The sequence below is a fragment of the Fusarium oxysporum genome, chromosome VII (assembly GCF_013085055.1).
Source record: "Fusarium oxysporum Fo47 chromosome VII, complete sequence".
In the NCBI taxonomy this organism is placed as follows: Eukaryota; Fungi; Ascomycota; class Sordariomycetes; order Hypocreales; family Nectriaceae; genus Fusarium; species Fusarium oxysporum.
Genome location: NC_072846.1, coordinates 1,048,475 through 1,064,342, shown reverse-complemented (window position 1 = coordinate 1,064,342; position 15,868 = coordinate 1,048,475). Strand labels below are relative to the sequence as shown.

General features: G+C 48.3%; 4 protein-coding genes across 4 annotated transcripts; 3 read left to right on the top strand and 1 right to left on the bottom strand.

Annotated features, from left to right (window-relative positions):
• Positions 1 to 642: 642 nt before the first annotated feature.
• FOBCDRAFT_204029 (uncharacterized protein) lies at positions 643 to 1,026 on the top strand (the record flags this gene model as incomplete). Its single annotated transcript, XM_054705534.1, has 2 exons — positions 643 to 660; positions 709 to 1,026. 2 exons carry the CDS (start codon positions 643 to 645, stop codon positions 1,024 to 1,026), a joined length of 336 nt encoding a protein of 111 aa, XP_054561509.1.
• Positions 1,027 to 1,880: 854 nt separating this feature from the next.
• Positions 1,881 to 3,656, top strand: FOBCDRAFT_241671 (FAD binding domain-containing protein; the record flags this gene model as incomplete). The annotated part of the gene is made up of 2 exons (XM_059610383.1): positions 1,881 to 1,907; positions 1,959 to 3,656. The coding sequence occupies 2 exons, from the start codon at positions 1,881 to 1,883 to the stop codon at positions 3,654 to 3,656; spliced, it is 1,725 nt and encodes a 574-aa protein (XP_059465333.1).
• Positions 3,657 to 12,994: 9,338 nt separating this feature from the next.
• FOBCDRAFT_241670 (3-octaprenyl-4-hydroxybenzoate carboxy-lyase-domain-containing protein) lies at positions 12,995 to 15,205 on the bottom strand (the record flags this gene model as incomplete). Its single annotated transcript, XM_054705531.2, has 3 exons — positions 12,995 to 13,543; positions 13,596 to 14,554; positions 15,109 to 15,205. The coding sequence occupies 3 exons, from the start codon at positions 15,203 to 15,205 to the stop codon at positions 12,995 to 12,997; spliced, it is 1,605 nt and encodes a 534-aa protein (XP_054561506.2).
• FOBCDRAFT_227517 (putative phenylacrylic acid decarboxylase) lies at positions 15,116 to 15,853 on the top strand. The gene has a single exon (XM_054705530.2). The coding sequence runs from the start codon at positions 15,366 to 15,368 to the stop codon at positions 15,801 to 15,803; it is 438 nt and encodes a 145-aa protein (XP_054561505.1). The 5' UTR covers positions 15,116 to 15,365; the 3' UTR covers positions 15,804 to 15,853.
• The last annotated feature ends 15 nt before the right edge of the window (positions 15,854 to 15,868 follow it).

The following is a 15,868-nucleotide window of genomic DNA, read 5'->3' as shown; positions in this document are numbered from 1 at the left end:
TTTAGCAAAAGAGTTTCTGGAAGAGGTTGTAATTGCGTTGTAGAGAAACAGAAAGATATTGGTGATTGAGTGATGTGATGTGATGAGGTGGTATTGGTCTTCTTTTTGGACATTAAAGCCTTGTATTTAACTGATCAAGCTTCGGATTTTTCGCGATGGTATCGCCGTGATGTTCTTGCCGGCTCCGGCACTTCGGGTCTCCCACAGCCATCTACAAGGGACTGCCCGGTTACGTGGGCGCAGGAACTATTGGTTTTCTTTCCCTTAGCTTTAGACACGTATTTAAGTGTCTTATGTCCGGAGTCATGCATATTATATTGACTGGCTTCGGACCCACACGAGTTGTGAATGCCGTCTGGATTCAGCGGAGGCGGGGATCTAACAACGGACCGTGGGTTGAGCCCGAAGAAATAAGTTTCTCAACACGGTTAGGCCAAGGCCTTGGCACCGCATCATCTAAACTCTATTCACGAGCTAATTTCAGACTACAAGCCCGGAATACCCACTGAACAATACGTTCCAAGAACAGTCTTCAGCCCTTAAGACCGCAACTGCAAAACAGGACAGAGTCAACCTCATCTTTCAAATTGCATCAATCGTCCACGCTATTCAAGCAACCACACAACAAACCAACGTCTCAGCATGGCTCACTCATTCACCGTACGTCACTCCTCAATGCTCAGTAATTCAGAGTTTAAATTAACAAAGTGGCGCCTCAAGATCCTCTATCCAAGCGAAGCTGAATTTGATTACGAATATTATACGACGAAGCACATGCCCATGTTTGAACAGGCTGCGGGGACCGTGCTTCTAAACTGGAACGTGGTGAAGCTCGTCGGTGATAACGTGCCGTTCCAGATCCAGACGACTTTCACGTTCAGCTCGAGCGAGGGCTTTGATGCGATCATGGCTGGTCCTTGGGGCGAGAAGTTGTTCGCAGACATTAAGAATTTCTCATCCATGGACCCTCTCATCATGAAACATGGGGAGCGGTTGGAGAAGAAGGATATTGCCTTGGAATATTAGTGCATTATATAGGGTAGTTGCAACGTAATCTCATCCTGTTAGCCACGTGGCTGCCTTGATTAAGCTTCTTCTCGTTTTGGTATAGGGTCACCGACTTATTATTACAGTGTGGTGCAATAAGCTTAAGAATTGTTGAAGGCACGTACTGAAGAAGCCAGGTCTAGCCGAATCGGGCTGTCACGACGCGTAATGTGGCCGCTTTAAAATTGCAGCTATTATGTCATAATCTCAACTGAACAGCATCGACAGTTTGTGTGTCAGCCTTCTGCGGCAATCGCAACGACAACCCTGTTTGTCATTATATCACAAAGGCTCTTTATGACATAATTTTCAGGGCCATCCCATGCCTCTATTGTGGTTGTGTTCAAAGCATGTCATGGTATTAATGCGGATTGAAAGGAGGGAAAAGGCGCTAAAAAGCGGCGGTGACAGAATGTGCCTAATCGGGCTAGAGCTACCTGTAAAGTTCCCCAAACTTATTCCACCCGCGCTGCACCGGGTGACCGGCCATGCCCGGTTTCTAACGGGGTTTCGGAGGCAACAGGGGATGGATCAACAGGGTATGCAGGGCCCAAGCTAAGGTATGGCATGCGCTAATGCCAGCTCCCGGCTACTTACTGGGGTTACCGGGCTTTGCATCACTAATTCCGCACCTGTGCCTTATTGCCCTTTGTCCTTGGTGTCAAAATCACTAGTTAGATCTTGTTATCCAATGGGGCGGTAATTCGAGTTGCCGCAGTTGCATACAAAATGGCAGAGACTGGATACGTCTGGAACTAGATAATATCGCAAACCTCCTTAGCATCATTGTTCAATACTTACTCACCGACCTTTGCAGGGAGATTTTGGCTAGTATGTTGTCCTCTTGGTTACTGAACAGTGTAAGACGGAGTCACACGCAGTCTTTTCAGATACCTACCAACCTAGCCAAGTCACTGTACTCCATCCATTATGCCTCTACTGCAAAAACACAATCAGGATCTCCAGCCTTTGACCACACCACCGACGTCCTGGTGGTTGGTTCGGGTGCCGCAGGACTCACAGCTGCCCTTCGCAGTCGCTTTCGCGGCCTTGACACACTAGTCATTGAAAAGTCGGACAAGTTCGGAGGAACGTCAAGCTACTCGGGCAGTTCGGTTTGGATCCCTAATAACCATCTCCAACCACAACATGGAATTGTAGATTCGCTAGAGGCCGGGGCAACGTACATTGACGCTCTTGTCAAGGATGCAGGCCCGGCGAGCAGCCCAGAGAGACGAGCTGCCTACCTCCAACAGAGTCCCCAAATGGCAAAGTTCCTCGAGGAGCAGGGTTTCAGGTGGATTATTGACGCCCCCTACCCGGACTATCACTCTCTGGAGCCCGGAGCCTGCACATCGAGCAGAAGCATTACTGCCGCCCGGTTCGATCTTAACGAGCTGAGGCCAGAATTGCGGAAGTTATTACGCACACCTGCCGATTGGCAGCCAGTCATGTCTTCAGTCGAAGCTCGAAACTTGTTCCGCATGGGGTCCAGTCTGGGCACCTTCGCCAAGGCCGTCAGAGTGGCCGTCTTTAGAACACTTTGGGATATGGTGCGTGGCAGGAAGCCATCGGTAATGGGTGTCAGCCTCATCGCCCAACTGCTCAATCTCAATGTTCGAGCTGGGAGCCAGCTCTGGCTAGATTCTGGTTTGGCCGACCTCATCACGAACAACGCCGGCGAGGTCCTCGGGGCTACTGTGCAGAAAGACGGCAGAAGCATCAGAATCCGGGCGCAAAGAGGCGTCATGCTTGCTGCTGGCGGCTTTGCCCGAAATCCTACCATGAGAAAGCAATATCTACGCCAACCTACCAACGAGACGTGGTCCGTTACCGCCCAGGCAGATACAGGCGACGCTATTACTGCTGGCATCAACATTGGTGCGGAAGTAGCTCTTATGCAGTACGGCTGGTGGATGCCCTGTCTCTTCGATAATGGAAAACCAGCCATGGATGTCTACGCCCGCTCATTCCCTCACTCAATCATTGTTGACCAGTCGGGAAGGCGATACTTTAACGAGTCAAAGTGCTACGTCGATTCCGGCAACGAGATGCTATCGAGGAACAGTGACAGCCCCGCAATACACTCTTGGCTTATTATAGATAGCCGCCATCGCAAAAAGTATATGCTGGGTCGCCTTCTGCCCGGTATTACGCCTAAGTCAGCTATCAACAGCGGGTTCCTACATAAAGCCGCGTCTCTAAGCGATCTCGCAACGCAGATTGGCGTCAACGAAGACCAGCTGAAACAAACAGTGAAGCGCTTCAATGGCTTCGCAGAGAGTGGGGTTGACAAAGACTTCCGCCGCGGGGAGAACCCATACGACAATGTTTTCAGTGATCCAAAGTACAAGCCTAACCCGAACTTAGGGACCATCGCAAAACCTCCCTACTACGCGGTAAAGATATATCCTGGAGACATTGGCACCAAAGGCGGTTTACTCACTGATGAATATGGTCGAGTTGTGAATAAAGAGGGGAACTTTATCAAGGGCCTTTATGCAGCTGGAAATACCACAGCTAGTGTGTTTGGCTCCAAGTACCCTGGTCCCGGCGGAACACTTGGGCCTGCCATGACTTTCGGTTATATAGCTGCGGAGCAGATGTAGGAAGGGCCTCCAAAGAGAAGTTCGAGGGATTCATCACGCGGGGTACCTACCCGATAAGGCAGGGAGTAATGAGGGTGATAACCCGTTGGCTGGTCCGGACGCCCAATCAACTCAGATGGAGCTCGCAGACATCCAAGTTGACTAATGTTTTATGTGCAAATAAATAATACTTATTTAATTAACTATGAATAACGTCTCTTCGATTTCTTGGGCCCGATTAAAGCTTCATTGAGCCGTGACTTTAGCATCAAAACAAGCACTTGAGGAAAGGGGCGAAAACCGGGTATTTAAACCCGTCCGGCCCTGTCTCTTTGACTCGCTCTTGACCCGTATTTTATCTGTGGCATTAACCGGCCTGACAACCTGACGACTGGCTCGCTGGACCTTCTACTTCTCTGTTTAAGCTTTAGCCTTACTGTATGAATACCAGGGCTGCCGCCAGATCAGATTAACAATCAGATATATCAATCAATTCAATCAATTCAGATCAAATACGATATTCTAACAGATCAATCAATTCAGACACAAGCATATATGCATCTGATATATCTGATATCTGTAGAAAAGATGGTGACTACCTTAGAACCGTCGGATCATCCTTATGTTCCGCCTCAAAATATCCCTGATATAAATGTTCCGGTCCCGTAGAGTGGGGCACTTCCCCAAGAAGCAATGGTGCTAGAGGACTGAGTCAAGCCAATTGGCTGGTTTTGAGCCCCAGGCCACTCAGGGCTCGGCTGGAGAGCAATCTAAAGGTAGATTAATTGGTTAAGTTACCCCTTTTTCCTACCTCTTGCCCCAGTACGATACAGCCTTAGCCAGATAAGCCAACACATCCCTAAATGTTTAGAAACACATATTGGCTATTGGGTTTCAATCTGTTGAAGCTCCTGCTGATTACAACATACAATGTGTTGTTTATATTGCGCAGTAGTGCTGGGTGAAAAATGTATTTTTGCAAAACTTGGTTGTTTCTTATTAAGATGAGAGTTCTTCTCAGGTTTATATCTCTAAATGATTTCATCTAGGACTTTAAACTCTAAATCTAGGACTTTCAGACTGTTAGTCTGAATCCTGAAGGGAAGGGGGATCCCCGGATTTTCCAACACAATGTCGGAGACCGCTTTAAAAGGCAGCCTTGCTAGTAGCCCTTCGTCATCGCCGCCACCACCCACATTTTCTCGTCTCGGGTCCCGGTCTAAGGTCATCTCTAAGCAGTATGATGCAGCTTTAGCTTTGGCCTCGACTGCCGATTCATCCGTTGATGACCTTTGCAAGATCATTTGGGGCCAACGACGTTTTGTTATTGCAAGCCTCTTAGACAAGAGGAAAAGTAGGGGCAGGCGAAGCTGGATTGGAAACCATGGCTGGTTCCTAGCAGAGTTGAGGAAAGACAATACGTCCAGTGGGGATATCTGGTGTTGCCGGCTCTGCGATGATAAGGGTGCACCGCGATTTTTTAATGCTCAGTCGACATCATCGGCATCAGCTCATCTTTTCAAGTTCGTGGTACTTCTCATTTCCGGGCTATCACTAACGGTTCTTAGAGCTCACGGGATCACCGAGACCTTTGAAGCGGGTTCATCTGGTGACTCTTCAGTTATCGATCTCCAGAGAAATGCATCCAAGAAACGGCCTGCCTCTTCTTCCTTCCTTCTTCCTCGAGCAAAGATGGCACGGATTAGAGAGCTCTCGGTTGGTTATATCGTTGATTCTAATCTCCCATTTACTACCTTTGAGAGTACCTATCTGCAGGAGCTGTTCCGTCAGCTGGACTCTGATCTTTATGCTCAGGTGCCCTGGGGTCGAACTGCAACCAAGAAAGATCTAGAAGACATACTCGTTTCAAAGAAAGCGGCTGTCAAGGAGGAACTCAATAATACTGTTACCCAGATACATCTTAGCTTCGACCTCTGGACCTCTCCCAACAGATTAGCTTTTATTTCCATCTTTGGTCACTTTATCGATCGGAGACACTTATATCAAAGCCGGCTGCTGGCTTTCAAGAGGCAGATCGGATCTCACGCCGGCGAGAACATCGCTTACACCATAAGAAACGTGGTCCGCGATTGGGGTATCGATGGTAAGCTCGGGGTGACCCCGAGCTTGGACCAACTACACTGCATATCCACGTGGACCACAAATAAGTGGCCCATCTCTATTACATCCACTTTGCTGGCGCTCAGCTTACGTAATAATCCACTACATTCGGGCGGCCAATACATGGGCACCTAGGTGCCCAAATAAAATAGCGCACCAGGTGCCCAAATTATGTCAGCAGTCGTCGCCCTGATTGGCCAGCGACGGGTCTAAGGTTATAATGCTGTTTTCTAATATTTTCAAAGCACAAGCCAACTAGTTACCGTTTGACAACAATACAAAGTTCTGCCTTATCCTCCGCTGCATATAAGGTTTCTTACTCTATACTATCCATTTCTGCTTTTCGCCATATTTCTGTCATGCCTCTTCTTTTGTTTGCTAGAGGATTCTTTCCCATCTCCTTAACAACTTGGGCTTCGATGCGTTCATCCTCCGCCTTACTCCAATCCAAATACGCCATCATCTCTTCTTTCGTCCATTCTCTTGATCCTGTTGACGTGATACAGCGCTTGGACATCTGTTTGTAGTCCAGACACCACTCGTAGCTCTGCTTGTCGTACCTGAGTGGAAGCCCCATCGCCCTGCGATATTGCTGATTTGTTTTGATGCTGCCAGCCGGCTGCGCCGCATACCACGCGCTCCTTGCAGCGACATATCTTCCATATATGGCTTCTGGCGAGTCATACCTCAGTAGTGGCTGCAAAGGAAGGTTACGCAAATCGGATGGTTCGTAATTCAGACTTTCTTCGCCAGAAGGGCCTGGCACAGTTCCAACGGGACAGTCTGGGACGACAGAATATTGAGGAGCTGTAAGCGAAACTTATACAGTATGTGAAGACCGGGCAAGTGGGGTGTGTGCAGTAGCGGGAGAGCGTGCAGTAGCTTCCGCAATACATTCTAGCACTGGCATGCCTTCAACTAATGAAGGCCCTTGGCTTACTGAAATCGCCTCAATTGGGTCAGCCAGACTTGGGACTGCGACCGGGGTTACGTCCGGCTGCGGGATTGACTTCGAGGCCGGCGCTTCCTGAATGAGCAAATCCTGGAACCTCAGAGGACACGCTCGTGAGGACCTCGCGTGACCAACGGCATGACAACTGCTACATGTGCTGGGCGCTTTCTTGCCAGGCTGAGAGATCTCAAATCCAGAGGGTTCTCGTTTAGTGCTCGTCGCAGGTTGACCTCTCGCCCTGATGATGCCCTGCTGCGGGGCTCGACGTGGCTCTAGTATGGGCCGGGGCCGATCCGCGCCTCGCTTTAAGTTCCAGTGAGGATGAAAATGATCAAGCAAAAGGCTGCGCTATTCCTCCTCGAGTCTCTTCAAGGTGTGAGAACACGGTAGCCCATGTGAGGAGGTGAAAGACTGACTGCAGGGAGCTTGGGGAGATGCCAAAGCTAACTTCCGTTGTTCTTGCACTTTGCGCAGGGCCTGGTGGGAAACCCAACCCTGGACAGCCTCGAACATTCCTCCAGAGATATCCAAAGGTGTCCGTATCTGTTGAGAGGCTCGTATGTGATTCAGTTCCTTCAGTTGGTTGGTGACCGCATGGCGCATGGCCTGCCAAGAATCGAAGAGGTCGAATGTGGAGGTCTTGATGTATGATTTGACTAGGGAGTGAATTCCTTCGGCCCTAGATGGCAATTATTAGCTTCCGACCTCTATATCTGACCCTGGATAGCTACCTCGAGGTAGCCACATTACCAAAATGCAGGTATTTATCCACCCATGCTTAATGATTCTCTCTTTGTGCGGCTCAAGCCAGTACAATTTAATATACCCAACGGCCCGGAGGTATCTTTTGGCGTACTTGAGCTCGAACTTGGCTAGGCGCTCTCTGAATATCTCTTCTGTTGGCGAATCCACAATAGTGTGCCAAAAACCATAGAATTCGTCCCATTTTTCGTCCTCTACCCGGCCGCTTGTATCGCCACTTTTCAGCACAAAGTCCGGTTGATAATACTGCAGGATTGCCTTATTAACATGCCAGAGGCAAAGCAGGGCCTTAGAGGAAGGGAAGCAGGTTGCAGTTGCATTTATTGCAGCAAGACATCGGTCAGTTAAGACTACAGAAGGGAGCTCATGATGGTAGAGTGATTTGAGATGATGAAGTGCCCATGAATAGTCTTCTTCTGATTCACCGGACAGAAATGCAAATGCGATGCAGAAGGAACGCTAACAAGAGTCAACTCCGACCATGTCAAGCAGCGGCATAGCGTGCTTATTCGTTTTATAGGTACAATCCAATAGCAGTACGTCCAGGTTGCTTTGCAGATATGCAACAGAGTCAGGGTGGGCAAAGAATATGGCTGTCAGCCGATTATCCGAGTCCAATCGAACCCGGCACCAGAAGCCCTCTCCCTGTAGTTGGTCGACTAACGCTTGGATACTGCTCTGGCCCTCACGCAGATCTCTTCTCGTTGCCGCGATCCGATTATAGATGTCTTGCTGCATCGCAAGGGTATCTGAACTGTTATGGAGGTACGTCCTGATATCTCGAGGAGCAGCGCCAGCAGTTATCAGGCTCGAAATAATTACTGCATCTCTCTCGTTAAGTTGGCGATGCACCGGGTATGCAGACGCGTCCGGACTCGGTGGATGATTGTGGTAGGCATACTCTTTGTCTGGTCGATGGCTTAGGACCCACGTATTTCCATCCAATAATTACTTAGCCAGCACTGAAAACTTACAGCCGGTTCTTCGGCTACAAGTGCGGCGTTGGCGTGTAATAGATGTGCTCGGTGGGAGTTTATTTCAATCACAGGCAAATATAACTTTGATTCGGCCACTTGACGTCTTTAATGATTTCCCCGTCGTGAACGCATAACCTCGAGGTTTCGCCCAAGAATTAATGGCTGCCAATAGAGACTCACGGGATTTGTATATGCCTTCAGGCGGGAGGGCATCGTCCGGGAAGGCAAGCCGGTGGCTTTGGTCCATTTTCGTTGGCTGTGTTGCTATCATACAGAGCGCAGGTCGCGTCGGTCATGTCAAACGCGCGCTGGCCAATCGGGGCGACGATTGCTGACATAATTTGGGCACCTGGTGCGCTATTTTATTTGGGCACCTAGGTGCCCATGTATTGGCCGCCCTACATTCGGACCTGAAAGTGGATGTAATGGAGTGGATTTAGGTGGATTTAGGTATAGTGGGATATTCCCTGACCCTGAACGGTCCATAGTACTTAATTTTGTATATAGTTGCCTATCAAATCGAGGTACCTGGACTCATGGTTAGCCAAGGTCGATCACTCCCACAGCTAATCTTCTAACGTTACACGAGAAACTGCCCCTATTGATCGCGTTTTCTACGATTCCCTGCTGTTGTTTTTGCCAAAATAAAAACTGACGATGCCAGCCACCCAGCCAGGCCAACAGCAGCACCTCGAAGACCGTCTTTTTCGACATTTCAGAGGCTGGACCTGGTCAGAACGATCTCGTGATACTAGCTCTTGGCTGTGGGACTTTGGCTATGATATTCAACGTCATGGCTTACGCAAATGGGCTTGCAAGGACTGTATCCTCGTAAATCGTCCCACTATCGCGAGTTTTACCTCTTCAGGTCTCCAGAACGCGGCAAATCATCTATGGCGTGAGCACAAAACACCAGCACCAGAGGGGGAGAAAAAGAGCACAGCACAGCTGAAATCCGAAGGCGCACTGAAATCGAACCAGCCGACTATTGCCTCTGTTTTGAAACTGGACGTCAACAAGCCTACGGAACAGAATATTGCGAATAACATCATCTCACGCTTTGATAAACAATACTTTCAGCGTATGCTAGTCGAGTTAATCGTCACTAGCAACCAGTCCTTGTCATTCGCCGAGAACCCCATCCTCCAAGAAATCTTCGACTATTTGAATCCCTCCGTTTCGATCCAACGGGCCAACTTGACTGCCAGGGCCGTCCGATATAAGATCATTCAAGAATATGACCGCCATAGGCAGAAGGTTATCGAGGTGTTGAGGAACTCCCCTGGAGCGCTTCATATCTCATTTGATGGCTGGACGTCTCGAAATAAGCTTGCCCTTTATGGCATTGCTTGTTTTTTCAGAGATGAGAAGAATCGGCCATGCAAAATCATGATTGGGGTTCCAGAGGCTCATCGTCACTTCGGCTCCACGATCGGTGGGGAGGTTCTCGACGTCCTACATACCCTTGGCGTGAGTCCAGAAAAGATTGGCTATTTCACGCTCGACAATGCTGAAAACAACGATACTGCCATGGAGGTCATTGGTGCTGAGCTTGGGTTCGATGGCCGACTACGTCGAGGACGCTGTATTGGCCACATAATTAACTTGTCAGCCAAGACGCTCTTATTTGGAAAAAACGCCGACGCGTTCGAGCAGCAATTATCAGGCGCAGAAGCGTTATCTGATACTGAATACGTTCGATGGCGCAAAAAGGGACCAGTTGGCAAGTTACACAACATCGTAGTTGGTGTGCGTATTAGCCATCGGCTGATTTACTTATTCAAGGAGGTCCAGAGGGTGAGCGGTTTTACTAAATCCTATTCGTCTCCTACTAATTCGGTATATCTAACAGGACGAAATTGATCGCGCCGCCACCCTTAAACTCCGATCCAAGAAACCACTTAAGCTAATTATCGATAACGACACGCGTTGGCTGTCACAACTCTACATGATCCGCAGGGCTCTACGGTTGAAAACCTCTGTCGAACTCCTACTGATCAAGTATAAGGCGCAATGGGAGGACGAAAATAGGTCTAAAAAGACTGGCCAAGTAACACAAGCCAAGTTGGCAAAAAAACCACGCATCCTCCGAGACGAGAATCAGCTAACGGACAAAGACTGGGAGGTTCTTTACCATTTGGAGGCTATTCTGACTGTTTTTGAGACCGTGGTGAAGACGCTTGAGGGTGATGGACATATCCGCAGGCGTAAGCAAGGCTGGACTGGCTCCTATGGCAATATCTGGGACGTGGTGCTTGGCTATGAGTTGCTGCTTAACACACTGGAAGAATATAAGCAGCTTGCTGCTGACTTTCCTGATGCAGAGCACTTCCGCATTGGAATCAACCTTGCTTGGGATAAGCTGGATGAATATTATCGGCGGCTGGACGAGACGCCCATCTACTATACGGCTATGGCACTGCATCCAGCTTATCGTTGGGACTGGTTTGATGAAACGTGGGCTCATAAGTCTAATTGGGTTGAAAAGGCAAAAGAGATGGTTGCCGACGTCTGGCTGTCCGATTACGCTCATCTCGAGGTTAGAACCAGCAGCAGCAGAGGCGACGACGAGCCACCGGCAAAAAGACCTCGGTTTTTCAACCCCTTCGAGAAGAACAGCCGTGTGCCAAACTCACTACCAGCCCACGCAGCAGCTATTGTTGGTGACGAGTACCAAGCGTGGCAGACAGATCGTGACGCCAGCGACGGCAACGTTCGTGATCCAATTGGTTACTGGATCACTAAGCAAAGCAGGTATCCTCGGTTATCCAGGATGGCCTTGGACTTCCTGACGATTCAGCCGATGTCAGCGGAGTGTGAGAGGTTATTTTCAGCTGCTGGCAAGATGGTCTCGGGGTTGCGTACGAACCTGGATGCTGAGATCATCGCCATATGTCAGGTCTTACGCTCTTGGTACCGTGCTGGACTTATCAAGGATCTGGATCCATTGCTTAAATCACACCTTGAAAGTAAGCATGATGCCGGTTGTGGGACTCTAAGCGACGGCGAGCTGGCGCTTGCTGAGACAAAATGGCTATTGGAGGGCGAGGATAGCGTCAGCGAGGTTGACGATACATCACAACAGGCTGAAGAGTTAGTGTCAACCTCTGAAAGTGAGGCTGAATAGGCACCCACGAGGTTGGAATAGCCTCAAAATTCCACTTATAAATCCACTTATAAATCCACGTGTGTACATCCATTCCACTCCGGTCGAATATGTGTTACATCCACTATGTAATTGCCTAAAAAATCGTACATCCACTCTACTTGGTCCAAAGTGGAGTGGATGTAGTGGTTCCGACCCTTGCACACAGCGTTGTGCTTCCGTAAAATCTGGGACATCAGCGCGTTCGTCGGAACTTGAGGCGATGACCAAAAGACGGCTTAATAAAGCGGAGATGTGCATTATTCTTTCCGTCCTCGCCGGGTTTTCCTAAGTCATTACATTGGGCCTCAACGAGAGTAGATCGGAGCTACAGTTACAATAAACTGCTGTGTTGCATTCCAAAGTTCAGGGTTTCCTATCACGAATATTCTAGAACGCGGCCCTCTCTTAGAACCAAATTAATTACGATTACGAGCTTAAGATCAAGATCAGCGAGTTACTCGTAATAGCAATTCTATTTTGAGATACCTGCAGTGTTTGAGCATTGCAGGACATATCTCCTGTTCGTCTTTGCTTTGCGTTAAGAACGCCAAACCTTCAAAATACAGGAGATATTTAGCTCAATCCATTATGAAGGGAGCAAGATAATCTTTCCAGGTGGGGTGCTTATAATATCATGGACTCCTAAAGCTACTCACTCACCCATGATAGTTTAATGCACCAAGGCCATTCAGTCTGACGCTCCCATCAACGCATACGACCCGAGATCTGTAGGGTATTTTAGGTAGAGCAAGGTCGTAAACCTCTCACGATTACCGTTGTGGTTAATGTAATTGGATAACTGTTACTGCTCAGCAGGTGGTTCGCCGGACTTCTTCGCTGTTTTCGGAATTCTTCTTGGTGATCTTCTGTTAGATTTATAATCTCTAGTATAATTTGTTCTATAAGTGCGCAATGATCATTAGAAAACTCTTTTAATCTCTCTATCAGGTGATTCTCCTACTCTGCCGCCTATAAGCTCTTTATTCTAGCCAACGCAAACATTCTCAGAGCCTGACCTATCTATGAAGCAAATACTGAGCCTATTGAAGGATTGCCTGTTTAGCCTCTGCTATAAAGACCTCTGCTCCTGTCGCACGTGAAATAATCGCCCAACTCTCCCTGATAGGTTCTAGTCTCGCAATATCAAGTACTCCACGAGTAAGGCTTGCCGATGCCTCGACAACTTCGTGTTTGAATCTGTAGCATAGCTGCTGATCACAGATAAAGTATAGATAGCCGAGACACAGAGGATGTCCAGCCCTTTGGTCATGTGTTCTTATGAACGTTCTATGGTCTTAGATGTATCTAAGACTGAAAATTTCGGGGCCGTCGAAATCGAGGCATGACTCAATACACAAGAAATAACTAATTCCGAGAGGAGTAAAAACATCCACCCAGCCTATGTTTCAATGTCTTCAACTGCATCAAAGCCCATTTCTGTCCACCTCCCTTTAATCTTCTCCTGAAGCTCTGGGGGGTACGAAGATCGAAAATCTACAGGCCTAAAGATTCTTCTTCCCTCGTATTCCATAGCTAAAAGGCAGTTAGATACCAGCTTACCTCCCTTAACAGGACTTCCACGACCGAATTTCCGATATGGAGTGAGAGGAAGGCCCATCACCTCGTCAAACAAATATTCGTCAATACCTGGTCGGCAACGGGACGTGTATGCCCATATGACATCTGCCCAGTCATGGATGTCTACATCGTCCCCAATTAACAAGAGGCGATTGATTGCCACGGTTACCTTGGAATTGAAGGCTATGTTACCAATCGTTGTGCAGAGCTCATCGGGGTTAGTCTTCATCTTGGCAAGCTTCTTGTTGTCAACCTGTAGTATGCCCCAACTTCCATATGTCTCCATGGGGGCGACTGCGTCTTTGATGGGAAGATCATGCTGTTGCAAAAGTTCCAATAACTGGACTGACGCCATTGAAATCGTTGTGTGCTAGAACAATACAGTCAGTATGAAGCCCTGGAGAAGAACTTTCCAAACTTACCGATTCATCCGTCAGTCGGCCGGGCACAGAAATGGGCAGAATGGCATCATCGCGATAGGTGACAGCATTCACGGTGAAGAGGGGCTGATTGCCAGCTTCACCCTCAAAGTGCATACCAATGTAGTCCTCAAACGGACCTTCAACACCTTTGTCCTTGAGAGAAAATGTGCCTTCAAGGACGATCTCGCTATTTGCAGGTACAAGAAGATCACTCAATTCGCATTTCACCAAGTCAAGTGGCTTTCCAGCGAGTGAGCTCACGTAATCTCTCTCCGAAACACCTTGGGGTATAGGAATCGATGCAGCAATGGTTGCTGCTGGTGGAGCGCCAAGAGATAAAGCCCAGGGGACCTCATCTTTTCCAACTTTCAGCCACCGATCCCGGATTATAGAGTTATGTTGTCCTGGAATGACGAGACATGACAAACGTCTCTTATCATGGACCATGCCTCGAAAGATAGACCAGTTCGTCCACGATTTATCTGGTGTCTCCAAAACATGGATTCCCCAGGTTTGAAGATATTTGCCGCCATCACCTTGATGCAGCAGCGGAACTGGTAAATTCGTGAGATCTATGTCATCGCCAAAGATTTTATTTTGCTTGCATGGGCCCGTCGAAAGAATATTTGGAGGTAAGGAGTCTCGAGTTGTAGCAAGGCGCATCTTTTTGAGGATATCCTTCCAATTTGAGTTAGGGGGAAGACCGAGGCTACGTGCAATTCGACCGTATCGGAACTTGCTGTCATTACGAAGGCTGGCAGCGTTTCCAAATATCTTCCACAGGCCATTTCGAGTGCCTTTAACGTTGTGGAAAAGCGGCGCCTTAGCGTTGGCTTCGCTAACTCTTCTCACAACCGCCCCAACTTCGAGATTAGGGTCAACTTCCTGATAAATATCGGCAAGATCTCCATCTTTGCGAAGGACCTCCACAAAGCTGCGGAAGTCAAGTTGCGGGTCGCCTTGATTCGAGCTTAGTGATGCTTTGCTAGAATAAAGGCGAATCCCGATTGATGTAGGTTTTAAAGATGACAGAATCTGATGGTGGGTTAATCGGAACATGGTTGTGAAAAATTATGGGAGAATACAGCTACACTATCGCTAAAACCATTGGGTATCTTTAAGGCCAGAATCGAACTTAGGGATATTTATTAACAACAGAGGCCTAGTCTACGCGTTACGGACCATGAGGCGTAGTTCCGGCGGACCGGAACGGAAAGCAGGAATAGGCTACCTAGCAATGCGGAACTCCGGAAACAGAACGGGTGGCCACTCCGGGTGGGAAGGATGCTATGTTTCCGCAGAGTTGAAGGGATTGGAATAAAAGGTGTGTTTTCTTTTTGGAATAGTATTACCCGGATAAAGGTTGGCAGTCGAAAGTATATGGAGAGCACTAGATTTCCCTCATTGCCCAACCCCTACACGACATTTTGTTTACCATGAAAGCAGTCTCTTCTGCCACACGCCAGCTTCTTGGAGTGTCTTCAAAAAGGTCACGTTCTACCACGCTACTCACTCCATACAAAGACCGTATGTGAGGCTGTTCTCCACAAGCCAATCGTACTTGAGCTGGGGTGGAGCACAAGACCAGGTTCAAAAGAATGCTCTCCCATCTTTGGAATCAACAAGGCCGAGGAGGATCGTTGTCGGGATTACAGGTGCAACAGGTGCCCCGTACGCCATCCGCATCTTAACCCTTCTTCACCACCTAGGTGTGGAGACTCATCTTATCATTAGCAAATGGGCATTAGCCACACTCAAATACGAAACATCATGAGCGAAGCTGATATTCGAGGCCTTGCGAGTAGATCATACACGGCAAAAGATCTCTCAGCACCAATCGCTTCAGGATCCTTTCAGCATGACGGAATGATGATCGTTCCCTGTAGCATGAAAACTCTTGCTGCAGTACGATCTGGTTACTGCGATGACCTAATATCAAGAGCCGCCGATGTCACACTCAAGGAAGACCGCAAACTACTCCTAGCTATTCGGGAAACACCTTTGAATTCTATTCATCTTGAGAATATGCTTGCTCTTCGTCGTGCTAACGCCATCATCTTCCCTCCTGTTCCGGCTTTATATACCAGGCCTGAGGGTATCGATGATATTGTTGATCAAAGTGCTGGAAGGATGTTGGATATGATGGGAATATTCACTGATGGATTTGAGCGATGGGAGGGGTTCAAGAAAGTTCAGACTGAGATGTAGCCGGGATATGAGCAAGATGTCGGCTGAACTATTTCATAAGCTGATATGAGCTTCAAGCGTCCCGA

Excerpts from the sequence above, each read along its gene's own strand:
- FOBCDRAFT_227517 (XM_054705530.2), top strand. The coding sequence starts at position 15,366 with ATGAGCGAAGCTGATATTCGAGGCCTTGCGAGTAGATCATACACGGCA.